General features: G+C 38.8%; 1 protein-coding gene across 1 annotated transcript in view; it reads right to left on the minus strand.

The window, feature by feature from the left end:
• Positions 1-17374, minus strand: part of LOC125235749 (head-specific guanylate cyclase) — a 164892-nt gene that overhangs the window by 88363 nt on the left and 59155 nt on the right. The window contains exons 3-6 of the mRNA XM_048142332.1: positions 9966-10048; positions 5888-6048; positions 3661-3872; positions 3091-3275 (exon numbers count right to left, since the gene is read on the minus strand). Coding sequence (XP_047998289.1) covers positions 3091-3275; positions 3661-3872; positions 5888-6048; positions 9966-10048 — 641 coding nt within the window. The remainder of the gene's footprint in view (positions 1-3090; positions 3276-3660; positions 3873-5887; positions 6049-9965; positions 10049-17374) is intronic.

A 17374-nucleotide genomic window follows, 5' to 3' on the forward strand; every position in this document is an offset into this window, starting at 1 on the left:
GGAAAGATTTGCGATGTCCGGCGCGGCTTCCGTAGCTCAATTGGTTAAGAGCCTTGCACGGATTGCAAATGATGCGGGTTCAAGTCCCGCCGGAAGCGTAAATTTTTCCATTTTTTCCTTTAATATAAAAACTCAACAAAATGCACAAACTCAAGGCATCGGTTAGTCGAGAATTGCCAAGAAAACGGCTAGAGCCTCTGTTCACCGCAATTTTTACATTTACAACCAATGTTATACTTCTCTCGGAATTTTGATAAAATTCAGATTGGCGCCCAACGTGGGGCCAAACTCTAGACCCTGAGATTACGAGTTCTAAACTACCAAAATAAAAACAGTTACCATGTTGCACTAGTCAAAGTGTCTGTCAGTCACAAAAAACCAAGGAAACGCTTTTCAGATGCTTAGCCACGACATCCAGAAGTCCGTGCTCAAATCAGCCACGGTTCTAGTCTCGTACAAGCCTTTGCTGTTGTCTTAATTTGACTTCGCCTCAATTGTTACATTTACAATGGAGTTTTAATTCTCTCAGGTTACTAAAATTCAGATTGGCGCCCAACCTGGGGCTAAACTCTTAGGTAGTTTTAGACTCCTATGACTGAGCTAGCCTACTATGATGAAAGCGATGTACTTAGGTTCAAATCATTCTTGCAGTTGCAGAAGTTCAAGGATTCTGTCGGTCACGAAGTGCCCCGACATCCGAACGACATTTTTTAGCAGTTGTTTTAATTTGACTACGCTGCAATTGTTACATTTACAATGGATCTAAGTTTTTGCTGAAATTTAGATTGGCGCCCAACGTGGGGCCAAAACCTCGACCCTAAGATTACGAGTTTTAAGCTTCAATGACTGAGCTAGACTACTATAATGAAAGCACTCACAAAGTTGTACAAGTTCAAGGCGTCAGTCTGTCATGAAGTGCCAAGGAAACGCCTTGCAGAAACTAGCGACGACATTCGAATAACATCTTTTAGATGCCCTAAAGATAACAAGTGTAAGCTAGAATTGGCTTGTAGGTAAGTCACTGTGTGGCGAAAACTACTACAATTAGAGCATCAAGTTGCACAAGATCTAGGCGTCTGTCAGTTACGAAGGGTCACGTTTAAGCCTTCGTAGTTGTCTTAATTTGACTTAGCAGCAATTGTTGCATTTAGAACGGGTTTTTAATATTCTCAGGTTACTAAAATTCCGATTGGCGCCCAACGTGGGGCAAATCAGCCATGGATCTAATCTCGTCACAGCCTTCGAAGTTGTATTTATTTGACTTCACGCTATTGTTACATTTACAACGGATTTTATACTTCTCTCAGGTTTTTGTTAAAATTTAGATTGGCGCCCAACGTGGGGCCAAACTCTCGACCCTGAGATTACAGTTTCAAGCTTCAAAGACTGAGCTAGACTACTAAAATGAAAGCATTCAAGAAGTTGTACAAGTTCTAGGCATCTGTCAGTCACAAAGTGCCAAAGAAACGCCTTGCAGAAGCTTTCGGTTACATCCGAATGACATTTTTTAGACGCCCTAAAGATAACAAGTGTAAACTAGAACTGGCTTACTGTGTGGTGAAAACTACTACAATTAGAGCACCAAGTTACACAAGATCTAGGCGTCTGTCAGTCACGAAGTGCCACGTTCAAGCTTTCGTAGTTGTCTTTATTTGACTTCACGCAATTGTTACATTTACAACGGATTTTATACTTCTCTCAGGTTTTTGTTAAAATTTAGATTGGCGCCCAACGTGGGGCCAAACTCTCGACCCTGAGATTACGAGTTTCAAGCTTCAAAGACTGAGCTAGACTACTAAAATGAAAACATTCACGAAGTTGTACAAGTTCTAGGCATCTGTCAGTCACAAAGTGCCAAAGAAACGCCTTGCAAAAGCTTTCCACGGTTACATCCAAATGACATTTTATTTTATTTTACGCACCTAAAGATAACAATTGTAAACTAGAACTAGCAGCTACAAGTGTGGTGAAAACTAACAATTAGAGCACCAAACACAAGATCTAGGCGTCTGTCAGTCACGAAACCTGCCCTACGTTCAAGCTTTCGTAGTTGTCTTTATTATACTTCACGCAATTAATACATTTACAACAATTTATTCTTCTCTTCTAGTTATGTTTTTTGCTAAAATTCAGATTGGTGCCCAACGTGGGGCCAAACCCTTGACCTTGCCTCCTGAATTACGAGTTTTAAACTTCAATGAGTGAAGATATCGCATCTTACTATAAAGAAAGAACTCACCAAGTTGTACTGAGCTAGCTTACTATACTGAACAAACTCACCTAGTTGCACAATTTCAATGCGCCTGTCAGTCACGAAGTGCCAAGGAGACGCCTTGCAAAAACTAGGCACGACATCCGAATGACATCTTTTAGATTCTTTAAAGATAACAAGTGTAAGCTAGAATTGGCTTGTAGTTAAGTCACTCTGTGACGAAAACTACTACGATGAGAGCACCAAGTTTCAGAAGATCTAGGCGTCTGTCAGTCACGAAGTGCCACGTTCAAGCATTCGTAGTTGTCTTAATTTGACTTAACAGAAATTTGACTTAATAAAAATTTCAATGGATGTTTACTTCTCTCAGGTTCTGGCTAAAATTCTGATTGGCGCTCAACGTGGGGCCAAACCTTGATCCCGAGATTACGAGTTTTAAGCTTCAATGAGTGAGCTAGCTTACTATAAAGAAGAACTCACCAAATTGTACGAGTTCAAGGCGTCTGTCAGTCACGAAGTGCCAAGAAAATCCTTACAGAAATTAGCCACGACATCCGGATGACATCTATTAGATGCCCTAAAGTGTAAGCTAGAATTGGCTTGTAGGTAAGTCACTGTGTGGTAAAAACTACTACAATGAAAGCAGAACCCCAAGTTTCACAAGATCTAGGCTTTGTCAGTCACGAAGTGCCACGTTCAAACCTTCGTAGTTGTCTTAATTTGATTAGCAGCAATTGTTACATTTACAACGGATGTTAACTTCTCTCAGGTTTTGCTAAAATTCTGATTGGCGCCCAACGTGGCCAAACCCTTGACCCTGAGATTACGAGTTTTAAGCTTCAATGACTGAGCTAGACTACTATATTAAAAGCACTAACCTAGTTGCACCAGTTCAAGCCGTCTGTCAGTCACGAAATGCCAAGGAAACGCCTTGCAGAAGCTAGCCACGCCGATCCGAAGGTCTGTCACTTTGCTCGAGCTAGCCACGGCTCCAGCCTCGTTCAACCCTTCGCAGTTGTCCTCGTTCGACTTCTGCCGCAGTGGTACCGCGTTTATTTCATACCTAAAATGACAAATTTCATTTTATTTACATACCATAGGAGGGCAACAAGCAACATGCTTTATATAAAATCTACGTTTTTATTTTTTATTATTGCCGCGAAAAACAACTTGCCCGTTATTGAAATTTTGCCGAGTCAGGATTCGAACCCGGTTCTTGAGCTTACGTGGCTAATGTCCTTACCAGTAGACCACATGGCCGCCGTGGTAAGGGTCTGAAATTCTCTGGAGCATGTTATCTCTGCCAGACTAGACGCCTTTGACGGCTTTGACTGTAACTAACTGGTAGTGGACTAGTGAATCAGCAAAACATTGAAATTTCTTTAAAATTAAAATGTTATATTCACCCACTAACAAGCAAAAAATTTACAAATTTGATGTAATCTCACCTAAATCTTCTAGGATCATTAGTATAACTGGTCAGTCTTATATCGGTCTGTGTGTCATACAGCCTCCTGGCGATTGTCCTTAGGCTTCCCACGAGAAGGTATGCCACCGGTTCGCTTTCCGTCGTCAGGTGTAACTCGATCTTGTCCTCTTTCGATGTCGTGCAGACGAAAGCTGCCTCGTAGTCTTGAGACTCCTCTTTTTGCGCGTCGTCCTGAGGAATGAAATGTATGTACCAAAGAGTCTTCGAACAACGGCTAAGCGATGTAGAATGGTTCAAATAATTCTGCCATTTTTTGAAATGAGAAACGTGCAAATAACCGTGCAACATAGGGACAAAATCCAATCTGTAATAACGATACACATTACACATGAGTAGAAAATTGCCACACGTTATAGACGAATGTCGTATCGTATACCTTTTTTTACGGTGTACGGACGAGTCCACAATACGCATACCGCACATGCGACTTTCGCATGTGCTTCGGCAGAGTGCAAATATTGCGAATGACGATTCTCTACCGTGATACTTGAAGCAAATAGCAATCACGATAAGGCTGTTTAAAAACACGGAAAAATCGCAAGATTACCTTTGCTACACGCTACACGAACGTATGTCTATGTTGTTTGACTATCAATAAAACAAAAGAGAGCAACACGGCACGTCGTGTACGGCCATATTGCACGGATTTTGTTTTTCTTTTTGTTAGTTACGACTTGGCTACGGTGAACAAGCAGGTGGCCTACTTGATGAAATATTTTCCTGGATATAGCTAGATTGGAAATATGTACGTATTTCCTGAAGTAAAATATTTCCAGTTATTTATAATTGCACGTTACGAGTACAATAAAATGAGTTGTAAAATATAAATGACCAATCTAAAAAAAATAAGCGTTGAATCTTTCTCGATGAAGCCTATAAGAATATTTCAGTGCTAATGCTAAATCAAAATCAAGTAAAAGACATGGACAATGAAAAAATAATGTTCGGATATTTAAAAAAAAACTATTAACTTTCAAAGTTTATACATATTCCTTTTCTGTATAATTTTAATACGTAGCATTTCAAATTTAATACAAAGTCTTGTTACTTTCAGCCAAGAAGCTTTAGTCCAAGCTGCATCGTAAAAAGAGACGGAAATTAAAATATAAATTGAACGTCATTATTAAGGAGACCGTCATAAACACTGCTTCAAACGATCAAAAACATGTACCTACTTTTTAATGAATGTACAAATTTATTATGCCCGTGGCTCTATGTAATTTTCCCTCCCTCGCTCCAAAGGTAAAAATAAAATTATCATAATTAAAAACAGGGAAAACTTTATAGGCAACGGGTAGCATATTTTCCCTAGAGGGTAATATATTTTGGTACATTTATATTGTTAAAAATTTTTGAATGTTTTGTGCATAGAAAACTTATGCAATTTAGATATCTTTGCTTCCCTTTTGTTCTCATTATATTCATAAAGTTTGGTCGTACCATAACTTGTACTATAAAATGTTGGACGACACTAGCACCATTTTTATTTAGTTTCACTTTGATAGTAAAGACAAGCTATCTTATATTAGCGGAGCTGTTATAAAACTTCACGGAGAAAAATACGGAATAAGATTTAAGTCTCAGTTTTTATTAAGCGCTTTCAAACTTCGGTGTTAAGAACTAGAAGCTCTATTCGCCTCTAAATCTTGCCTTACGGCGCCACTTTTCACCGTATTTCCGAGTTTATTTCTTTTTCAGTTTTTGCAGAAAAAAAATAAAAAAATATGTAAGTACGTATATAACTTTAACGTTTCCTTTTCTTCTGTAGCCTATTTCACAACAGTGACAATTGTCTCCCGACAGTGACACTTCGCAGTTAATTGCCTATTCTACAAGGAAATATTGACGTTGAGTAACAATGTATGTAATGTAAATCATCACTACCTACTTTGAAAAAATCTCGTATCTCACGCTGCTCCTCAAAGTTAAAACGCAGTAAGTCTATATGCACTTCATACATACTTACTACAATTTTCTTTTCATTGACAGACGAAGATACCAGTTTTTTTTAAAGTAGTGACGAAATGTATTTATCAACCCCGAAACAGGCACAGAATTGTCAGTTTCAAGTGTCGATGTCACTGGAGTTGCTGGCGTCCATAGGTTACAAAGACTGTGTTCCACCAGACGGGCCACATGCTTGTTTACCACCAAAGTAGTATTAAATAAAGTAAGACCCATCTCACCTGATCATGCAGCACGTCGTGTACACTGTCGAGCGTATGCAGAAATTCGATGAGATTGGTGCCTAGACATTTATACGCGCGTTCTATTCGACAATTGTGAGAGAAAGCTGTTAGTATTAGATATTCCCCTAGTTTCGCCATGAAGTCTTCGGTGCTTACACCTGTAACAAGGAAACATTATTAGTATTAATCATTGAGCACTAGAATCGTCCTACGATAATTCTGCATAATTAGATTTTAATAGCCCCGCCTCTGCAAGGGTTAAGTGAACATCATAACATAACTTCATCAAAGTTTGACGTTTAAAATAACATCTGCACTGTCGAGGCTGTGAAAATCTTTGCAAACTTACATACATACATACATACATACAATCACGCCTGTATCCCATAAAGGGGTAGACAGAACACATGAAACTACTAAAGCTTCAGTGCCACTCTTGGCAAATAAGGGGTTGAAAGAAAACGAAACTGTGACATTGCAGTGACAGGTTGCCAGCCTCTCGCCTACGTCACAATTTAACCCATATCCCATAGTCGCCTTCTACGACACCCACGGGATGAAAGGGGGTGGTGAAATTCTTAACCCGTCACCACACAGGCAAACTTATCGTGAATTACCTATAGAATCAGGATGCAACGAGATCACCCACTTCTGAAAATTACTAATTATTAACGAGATTTTGCCCACAATTTCGCTAAATGCAATTGGGAATTTGTATAGTGCCTGATAAAAAATTAAGGCAATAATTACTCAGTTGGAGCAAAATTCTTAAATCAATTATTAGGCGCTGTCTCAGTTATAAGATCATTTTTAGTATTTTTGCTACTAGTCTACCTATCTGTAGTTGGGGGGTTGAAACCACTTAGAAATAAATATAAAAGTTCTACAGAAAAAAACATCAATGTCATATATTATTGGTCGGCACTGTGACTGAAACTTTATGACATCAAATTAACATTATTGTCTTCAATTTAGCCTTTATTGTTCTAAAAATACCCTAAAGGTAAGTAAAGTTACGGGCAACTTTTCCTTTCGCGACGCCTTGAACGGAAAACATCTTATATGCTATGGAGGTTCGAAGGTTCTAAGCCGTCCTTATTCATTACGAAACTTTCTACCAAGTCAACTGTGAATTGACTTAATGACAGTAATTTTGTTCTTAACAGACGTTAATATAATAAGGAAGAACACGAGTTAATTTGTTAAGTAAAAGGTCACACAAGTTTGGGAATAAAGAAAATTATTTGTATTAAATTATATGAAAAAAAAAATAGGTACAAGGGGCCAATTTTTGAATTTTGGCCATTCGATTTCGTGAAATTCGTTCAATAATATCTCCACTACTAGCGATTTAAATTATACTAACAGAATCTAAAACGAGTGGTTATTACCACTAGTTTTCAAATTACTAGCCGTCCTTTTTCAAAATAGCATAACGTCGTTTTCCACAGACTTTCGAACGGCGAATTCATGTGTTCAAAATTCAAAAATCGATCCCCTGTTCTACAGCAAAATATTATGTTCATATCTTGTCAAAAACGTCAACTCTTACTGTAATTTGCAATGGCTCTGTTAATAATTGAATAGTTATTTGTTTTACAAGGGGCCAAGTTGATGTTTAACCGCACGTGTCAATATCGACCCGGAGAGTAGCGAGTGGTTCAGAATGTAGAATCTTGAGCGTTGCGAGGATTTCAAGGCACGTAAGTTAAACAAAGTTTGCCACTGACTGAAACCGAAATTTTTCACCACAAATAGCTGTTACTCAAACTATCTTTTAAACTCGATAACTACTATAGAAGATATATGGACACCAGATACGAGACGACGGTGATATCATTATGATGATAAAATCTTGCTCTATCGTGGATCGCTGTCGCTATTCGGGCGCGCTATTGTCATCACTATTCCGATATTAAGTGGAAAGTGAATGAACCAACTCATGGCTAAGCCCTTCAATATAACAATGTAATAAACTACCAGGAATAGTTTAGGAGAAATCACGACATCCAAGATGATGAAGTTGCGTTTCCACTCAGTGTTATGAACAGTTTTGAGCGAGCATTCGTTCGTTGCTGCGCCGCGCACCGATAAAGGTATGGAAGTTAAGTGTTTTATCTGCGCACGAACGAACGAATGCTCGTCAGAAATGTTCAGACCCTTTAGCACAACTTGCCTTGTCCCGCGCGAGTCCATACATCAAGCGCGACTTCAAGTATGGACGCGCGCGTGACAAGGCAAGTTGTGATATGGGGCAGAACACCAAGGGATAACGCAGCTTGAGACAGCACGACGGTATGCCAGACTTCTTTCGATATGGCATGACACAATACTCTTCGACGGGGAACATATGCGTTGTTACTATCCTTGGCTAAATTGTGATCGAAATTGGACTACTGTCTCTAAAAGACACCTTCATTATACTGTGTAAGTGTGTACCAAAGTAAACCTTATTTACTTACTGTGCTGGCTCAGCGACCAGTGTGCGTAGCCGAATACACAACACGCTCACGATAATATCTCTTTCGTAGCTATCTATCTCTATCGCTCTTGAATATTGGCGCAATAGAGCCAGACTACATTTCTGCGGCGTTTCTGTGGCGTTTTGCGTCGCAGAAATGCCATTAGGCTACGGGGCCTGAAGTGAATCTTGGCCTCCGACACTAAACTTCGCCATTCGCTCCTATCCTGTGCGATTTGATGCTACTCGGTCACTTTAAGGTCACACAGGTCTTTCTGGACCTCATCCATCCATCGATACCTGGGCCTAATGTACCTATTTAGAAGAAAAGGTTTAAAGATTTCTTTGTGTAAGTGCTTAAGTATAGTGTTATGTTTAATTGTCTATATTTCTATCAAAGTCCTGTGATCTGATGAAGTGCTGTTAAACCACTCGGTATAATTGAAATGTGGCGAGCCGCGATCGGTTACGCAGATTTTCAATGGGATTTAACTAAAGCTTTAATTGATTTCGATTCGTGATTTCCACATGACAACTTCGACGAACAAAATAATAATTGGATAGCTCCGAATGGCGCCATGTACATACAAGCCCTTACGATAATATCGTTGTTGTAGCTATCTTATATCTATCGCTCTTTCGTGTTGATGATGAAATTGAGGTACACTTTTTAATCCCCGACGCAAAAACGACGGGGTGTTATAAGTTTGAAGTGTCTGTCTGTCTATGGCATCATAGCTTTCAAACGCAAACCGCTTTAGATTTCGTTTTTTTTTATTGTGAGTTGAATTGGGAGTTGGTCTTAGCCATATTTGATGAAAATTTGTCCATAATTTCAATTTTGTTGGTTGGTTTATTTAGTGATTAAACCTCATATACAAATCACCTTAATATTGTCTGTAATAAAAATTACACCCTGTGTACTCCAAATGCCAAAAAGCTTATAAGGTAACATAACATCTTTATTTAATCACTTTATCCCCAAACTCTAGATGTAACTCCTACGCGAATTGGTAAAGTTTAATTGTACTGATTTAGATTAGATTCCAAGTTGAAGGGCTACCCAATATTGAGCTCAATTTAGGACCTCTTGTTTGAATCCTATATCTTATTATATATACTTGTATCATCTTATATTGTTTATTTTGTTTTAATTTTACTTCTAATTTAATTTAATTTTAATTTATTTTGTTTGTGTTATTTCAAGGTCTGAAATAAATGTTTTTTTATATACGTATTGGCTTTAGTACGGCCTAAGCCATCATATAAGTACATTTTGAACTCCTTTGGATGCGCTACTGTGCAGGCTCTTAAATATTTGGTTTATTAAATCGTCATACTTTATGAAAAAAGTAGGTATCTAATCATGATTAATTAAATATTTATAGTGATATTAGTTTATCACTCTATGTAGGTAGTAGATAAGTAAGTACCTAGGGTTAGAACGGGTAAGACAAGCTCTAGGCCATACTAATGCTTCTAGGGAATCCTCATACTGTTGCTTTTTACCCAAGTATCTATAAATTAAAAACTACATTTTGTATAACTGCTCACCAACATTCCAGGATTTCTATTTCCGAATAGGCTCTATAATCCCATTAAAATTATACTTACTATCAGTCGCTCGTACGGCATCATATATTTCTTGTAAATACGCATAATTTCTGCATGTTCTGACGTCATCTGGTAATCTTCTTCTGCGAACAAAAATAGAAGATTAGGATGGTTTTAATGGTTATTTATTTATATGGTTATAACTTATAGCTAATTATTGAAAATATACATACATTTGTACATAACACTCAGTATTTAAAGTAAGCGGATCAAACTACGCTTCAGATTTTTTTTCCGTTATTGACTATTCTGTAACCACTTAACAAAAGAGGAGATACATAGAAATTATATTTACTAAGTTACGAGATTTCTGACTCCGAAGTGTAGATTTATCTAAATTTTGGTGTGTTGTTTTATCCGCTATTATTGAAGCTAACTGTATAAAAATAAATGTATAATATGCTCCATCGCCATCACATTAACAATATTGAGAACGTTTCAGACACATTCAAAGCGCACAATATAACCCCAAAACACTTGCATAAATTATACCTACAAACTATCCTCTAGAGTAAAGCTCCACGCTCGTGAAAACCGCATTAAAGTCCATACTGGGCCTATAGCCAAGAGTGAAATCGTTGAGGCTCCGTATAGCACTTATCTCTCTCTCTCTCTCTCTCTCTCTACCGCTTGCTCTGACGTACTAAGTAAGGCCTGCACGTTCATATTGGGCGTGCAACGGGACGGGGCGTGCGGCATGTGTCAGAATCAGACAATTGAAGCTCATATGTGTTCTGACTCGCCGCTGCAAAAGCGTCCACTCAGGCCTTACACGGCCCAGCCACGACATTGGACTAAGCGCGACAGCGGTGAGCGGCAGCCATACGTGCGAATGAAAAGTCCCATCGCTGTGTCTCGCTCCAATGTATGGCCGCCGCTCACCGCTGTCGCGCTTAGACCAATGTCGTGGCTGAGCCGTTAGGGCGCCAGCAAGCCTATAAAACCGATGTGACAACCGTTGACGCTACGTGGCGATTAGTGATGTGCAAGTCTTAAATTTCTTGAAAAATTCACGAAAAATAAAGGGAATTTAAATTTATGACATAGAAAATTTCCATTCATGCAATTGTCCATACAAATTATGGGAAGTTTCCGAAGTCCGTGTGAAAATTTCAGAATTTTGGAAACTTTCCGTCGGCACATCAGTAGTGGCGATGGAAACGCAGTCTGGCTCTGTCGCGCCACTACAGAAGAGCGATAGGGAGAGCTAGCAAACGATACGTTTACGAAGAGTAACGCCGTGTCATTCGTGGGCGACGGTCGCGCGACCGTCGCCGTCGCGTCTCATACTTCCATATCGATAAGGTTTGATTTCGTATGCGTCGCATCGCCGTAGCGCGACCATCGCGCGACCGTCGCTCACGCAAGCCACGGCGTAAGCGATTGTGACGGTACGCTGAACCAGTCGGGTTTTGTTCGTCACTGGTTATAAATTTGGCTAGAGGCCTTATGCTTCTGAAGTTTATCGCCGGCGAACAGGCGGCCAACGACTGTTTCATAATAATTGTATTGCTGTCCCTAGTGTCCATAAGCCCTTTCCATTCACAAACATTATTTGGAATTTAGCTGCTAACTTGATTTATAATGTCGAATGTCCTCTAAGATAGTTACTATTTTTATGAGCATTAGCAAATTTGAGGCTGGTTTGCCTGCAAAACGCTCAGCACATTAATTTTTTTTGTCTATTTCAAATTCGGGTTTAGAATCTTTCTAATTACGACCTTAGTTCGGAAAAATAAGTCTCCTTGAAAACCTTTTTGGCAGATGCATAATGGCCACATCTTCACAAAAACCGTTTCCTACCTTACCGTCACAAATGAAAAAATCCCGTTATAAAATCATAATTAAGTATTTTTGATTTGTGGCGGTAATGCAAACATGTGGCAAAACTTTGACACGCAATTTATAGAAGAAATGTTTTTTTGAGATGCGGCCGTTCGGCAGTCATTGGACGTAGTGGATGGTAGTGATCTTGCTCTTGGTAAGGACTTTATTTGTGTAACAGTATTTTTTTTTCAGTCATCATCATCATCATCATAATTATCAGCCCTTTATCGCCCACTGCTGAGCATAGGCCTCTCTCTTTTCTTCATTCATTGGTTCTTTATAGTAATACATTTTTTAAATAATAAAATTATATCATATAATAGTAAAATAATAAATAAAATAAAATAGTAAAATAATAAAATTATATATAATCCATTCAACGCATGATTTGACTATTTCGTGTAAAAATGTCCTACTCGTAGGTATTTATTTTGAAAAAGTGTCGCTTGCAATTTTCACCAATCAATTCAACGATTGTTAGAGCAATATTCTCTGCGACTACCATTAAATTGACGTATCCATGTTGTTCATACATATAATACCAACCTAAATGACGTATCAGTGAATGTTCGTTAGTTCGTATTGAACTGAAACGTCGAAATAGTTGGTCCACTCCAAATGTTTAGCGAGCGAGCGAAAATTCTCTCTAGCTCTCTTGATTCTAACACTACAAATAATTTCTGCAATTTGTGTATTTCAGAGTCCAAATTAGGTCTTCTGAAGATCCTCTAACAAATACTTTCCACTTAAGCTTTCGTTCAGATTAAGTTCACTAACACAAACGCTAGACCTCCACAAACGGTTAGACATCTAAGACCTCGGTCGTTCTAACTCTAATCTGCCGCGGGCGGTGTGTGAAGACCCGTCGCTCGCAGTCTTTATGGTGTGTTCTCATTTTCAAACATGCCTACTAAAGTTGCACTGCATGCGGGTGACGGGACGCGGCGGTTTAGTACGATTGAGGCCTTAAAGTCGAACGCTATAAGTAAATAAGGTCCGACCGAGATTTTCGGCCGCGAATAAATTGTATGAAGTCTCGACCGGCCGAGATTTTCGGCCGAGACTTCATACAATCTATTCGCGGCCGAGAATCTCGGTCGGACCTTAGCTATAAGATTCAGTCAGCCTTCGCACAAATCATGTCAATGGAATATCATGTCTGAAACGGTTACCTACGAGACAGGCTTTGCCTAGTGTAGAAACCAGAAAATCCTAATGATAATGCCTAAAACCTACATAACTGTCAGTTGTAAGACCAGATAACTCAATTTCTGTTTAAGTTTGTTTTTTGTGTGTACAATAAATACTTTTTACTTTACTCTTAGGGCCTGGCCACATGGGCGCGTTGCGGCGACGTACCGCAAAAATTCTGCGTTGCGTTGCCGCGCCGCCAGTTTTTGCGGCAGGAAATCTGCGGCGCGGCACCGCGACGCAAGAACTCGCGGTGCGTCGACGCACCGCAAAAACTCGCGGCGCGGCACCGCAACGCAGAATTTTTGCGGCGCGTCGCCGCGCCGCCAAAACTGGCGGTGCGTTACCGCTGCTCGCAATTGTGAACTGTTGTGTTCGAATTAAACTTCGTGTCGTTTATATTTAACCCTTCTTTACTTGGTGATGGTTTTTTTCCAAGCATCACGAAAATTGAATCAATAGTAGATTTAGTACAGTTTTTCACGATAAAATACTAAGCAATATTCGAATTTTTCAATATGCTATTAATAATCATCTTTTTTAGTTACGTTGTTTCATATTAAAAAAATGGTGATAGATTTTTATCATTATTTTTCCAGTGCTCAGCATATATACCACCATGGTGTCATATATCTGTAAATTGTTAAAAAAAGTAAAATCATGCAATTAAGGGTTTATTGACAATGGAGTGCCTCTCTAATTTATATTTCCGCAATGGGTACATCGATGGGTAGATTTAAATAATAACATTTTTAACCCCCGACGCAAAAAACGAAGGGGTGTTATAAGTTTGACGTGTCTGTCTGTCTGTCTGTCTGTCTGCCTGTCTGTCTGTCTGTCTGTCTGTCTGTTTGTCTGTCTGTCTGTCTGTCTGTCTGTCTGTCTGTCTGTCTGTGTGTGTGTCTGTCTGTGGCATCGTAGCTCCCAAACGGATGAACCGATTTAGATTGATTTTTTTTGTCTGAAAGCTGAGTTAGTCGGGAGTGTTCTTAGCTATGTTTCATGAAAATCGGTCCACTATGTCGGGGTCGGGGGTTTTTTCAAAATTTAATTAAATAAATAATTTTATGACTTTTATGTAATTCCCAAAAGATTTGACAATTTGTAAATACATAGGTAAAGAAAATATTCGTTCTATCTGAATATGACGATAGGTACCTACGTTAAAAATAGAGCGCTTTCGAACTACGTCCGAACCGAAACCGATAAATTCGTGAAAATAAAATTACGCACAAATTTAGATAGAGAACAAATAAATCTTTGAATCTTTGCACTATTATGGACTATGGACGGAAATCTGGCAGGATTTTGGAGTAGGCCCTTGAGGCAACCTGCTAAGATGCTTCTCTTATCATAGTAAACCTCAGGTCCGCAAGCTGGCAGCTGGGGAGCGGGGCTAAATCGACAATCGATTATATTTTTAAGACGATACAGGACGGTTCAATTTCCATACCAACGCTCTCGACTATTTCCTCCCTGGTTTTTGAAGGTAGACTGATTTTTTCAACACAGATTATTCTATAAATTGAAATAGACATCATACACGAAAGAAAAAACGACAAGGCCCAAGGCAACAATTAGTGCTTGCACCTCCTATATGAATCCATTTGCAGCATTACGATATAGCGAAAGACTTTTAGTAGGAGGTAGGGCATAGCGAATGATATTCCGCTTTGTGTGGTAGGGCACAGCACAGCGGATATCGTCTCGCTCGAATCTAGAGCAGAGCCCAACTGGGGAAGTACCTCCGCCTTACAGAGACCGCAGCCAAATAGCACTAGACCCTACTCATAGTGTTGTGTTCCTGCCGGTGAGTAAGGCTGCCAGAGCTCAACGAGGGTGCGGTGTGCTGATGACGGGAGGACTTACGGAACTAACTTGTTCCGTCTATTGTCCTTTGAGTCGTCGGCAACCCGAACCCTCCTTGGAACTTGTACACTCCTTTTTGCTGTGTACTTAACACAGCAAAAGGGAGTGTACAAGTTTCTAATGGGGTGGCAACGCGCATGTGACACTGTTTGAGTTGCAGGCGTCCATAGGTTACGGTGACCGCTTTACATCAGGCAGACCGTATACTTGTTTGCCACCGACGTAGTATAAAAAAAAAGACTATTTTTAACCCCCGACGCAAAAACGAAGGGGTGTTATAAGTTTGACGTGTCTGTCTGTCTATTTGTCTGTTTGTCTGTCTCTGTGTGTGTGTGTGTCTGTGGCATCGTAGTTCCCGAACGGATGAACCCATTTAAATTTAGTTTTTTTGTCTGAAAGCTGAGTTAGCCGGGAGTGTTCTTAGCCATGTTTCATGAAAATCGGTCCACTATGTCGCGGTCGGGAGTTTTTTCAAAATTTTAATTTTATTGTCAGGTTATTAAAAAACAAATCAAAAAAATATTCAATAAAATAATTTGATTTGTTCCCAGTCAGATTGTTAATAATTATTAATCTTATCTGTGTTGGAACGTTTTGATATTTTTAGGGTTCCGTAGTCAACTAGGAACCCTTATAGTTTCGCCATGTCTGTCTGTCCGTCCGTCCGTCCGTCCGTCCGTCCGTCCGTCCGTCCGTCCGTCCGTCCGTCCGTCCGTCCGCGGATAATCTCAGTAACTGTAAGCACTAGAAAGCTGAAATTTGGTACAAGTATGTATATCAATCACGCCAACAAAGTGCAAAAATAAAAAATGGAAAAAAATGTTTTATTAGGGTACTCCCCCTACATGTAAAGTGGGGGCTGATTTTTTTTTCATTCCAACCCCAACGTGTGATATATTGTTGGATAGGTATTTAAAAATGAATAAGGGTTTACTAAGATTGTTTTTTGATAATATTAATATTTTCGGAAATAATCGCTCCTAAAGGAAAAAAAAGTGCGTCCCCCCCCTCTAACTTTTGAACCATATGTTTAAAAAATATGAAAAAAATCACAAAAGTAGAACTTTATAAACACTTTCTAGGAAAATTGTTTTGAACTTGATAGGTTCAGTAGTTTTTGAGAAAAATACGGAAAACTACGGAACCCTACACTGAGCGTGGCCCGACACGCTCTTGGCCGGTTTTTATTTTTAAAGACGCTCGAGTCAATCAAAAATTTCCAAAAACTGCCTTTTTCATAATGGCGCAAAAAAAGTGATACTCAAGATTGGTAACAATTAGCCAAAAAACCAAAACGGTACGATATAAATTTGATGAAAAACGTGTGACCTGTGCCTTTAAAAAGTAAAACAGAAAAACGTACGTCGTTTTCGTACGTGTTTTCACTACGATCAATATGCAAATGGATAATTTAGTAGGCAAGTTTTATTTAAATCGATTAAATCGTAAATAGTGGCTTGCAGCTAAAAATAATGTTCAACTGGAAAAACCTAGGTACGTTTTTTCGCTAGAATCTACATTTTAGTAGGAAATTTTCTTTAAAATAGATTAAAATTAAACTGGTACAGATTTTTTTAATTAGCCCGTTATAGTGCCCTACTGCTGGGCAAAGGCCTCTCCCCTTGATTTCCTCAACTCCCTCTGGTGTTATTTTTCCGGCCATGCAGTCACTCATAAAGGCGTCCAAGTCGTCTCACCATGCATGCGACAGACCAGACGTGGCAAGCACAAATACACTTCAGCATGGCGGTTTTGTTCCCTACTTACTTTAATATGTACAGATCATTTCTGTCGTAGATCAGTTTTAGCTGTAGACCACCGTTAACGACTAACTTACGAAAAACTAAAAAATGTTTACAACATGTCGGTGTGTACCTTAAACAAACCATGAAAAAAAACCGCTTCCTAAAAATAATAGAATAGAATAGAATAGAATAAATTTCTATTCTATTATTCTATTCCTAAAAATAAGCGCGTTAGAAAACACGGAGAAAAAAGAAAAAAATAATTTTACATTGCAATAATATTGATGATTAGATTTCCTACCTAAACCTTTGAAATCAGATTTCTTAAGACGATACGATACAGGTCAGTTCTCCATACAAACGCTCTCGACTATTTCCTCCTTGGTTTTTGAAGATAGAGCAATGATTTTTTCGACACAGATTATTATTATTTTTTCTGAGTCGGACCGTTTTGATATTTTTTGCTATTCTTATTTTAAAAGATGCTAGATCCAATCAAAAATTTCTAAAAACGGCATTTTTCAATATGGATCGAAAAAGGGATACTCAAGATCGGTAACAATTGTCCAAAAAATCTAAACGGTCCGACACAGATTATTTCATTTTAAATTATTCAGATTCTCAAATTTCGTTCCGTTTAAATAAGTTTTGAAGGAGGAAAAGAGAGCGGAACCTCGATTTCAAAGATTTTTTCGCAATATCTTTTAACTGAGTTGTTCTTAATGGAATTTTTTTTTTCGATAAATCTAGTTAATAAAACAAGTATATTTAACTAAA

Source organism: Leguminivora glycinivorella, chromosome 18, assembly GCF_023078275.1.
Source record: "Leguminivora glycinivorella isolate SPB_JAAS2020 chromosome 18, LegGlyc_1.1, whole genome shotgun sequence".
NCBI lineage: Eukaryota > Metazoa > Arthropoda > Insecta > Lepidoptera > Tortricidae > Leguminivora > Leguminivora glycinivorella.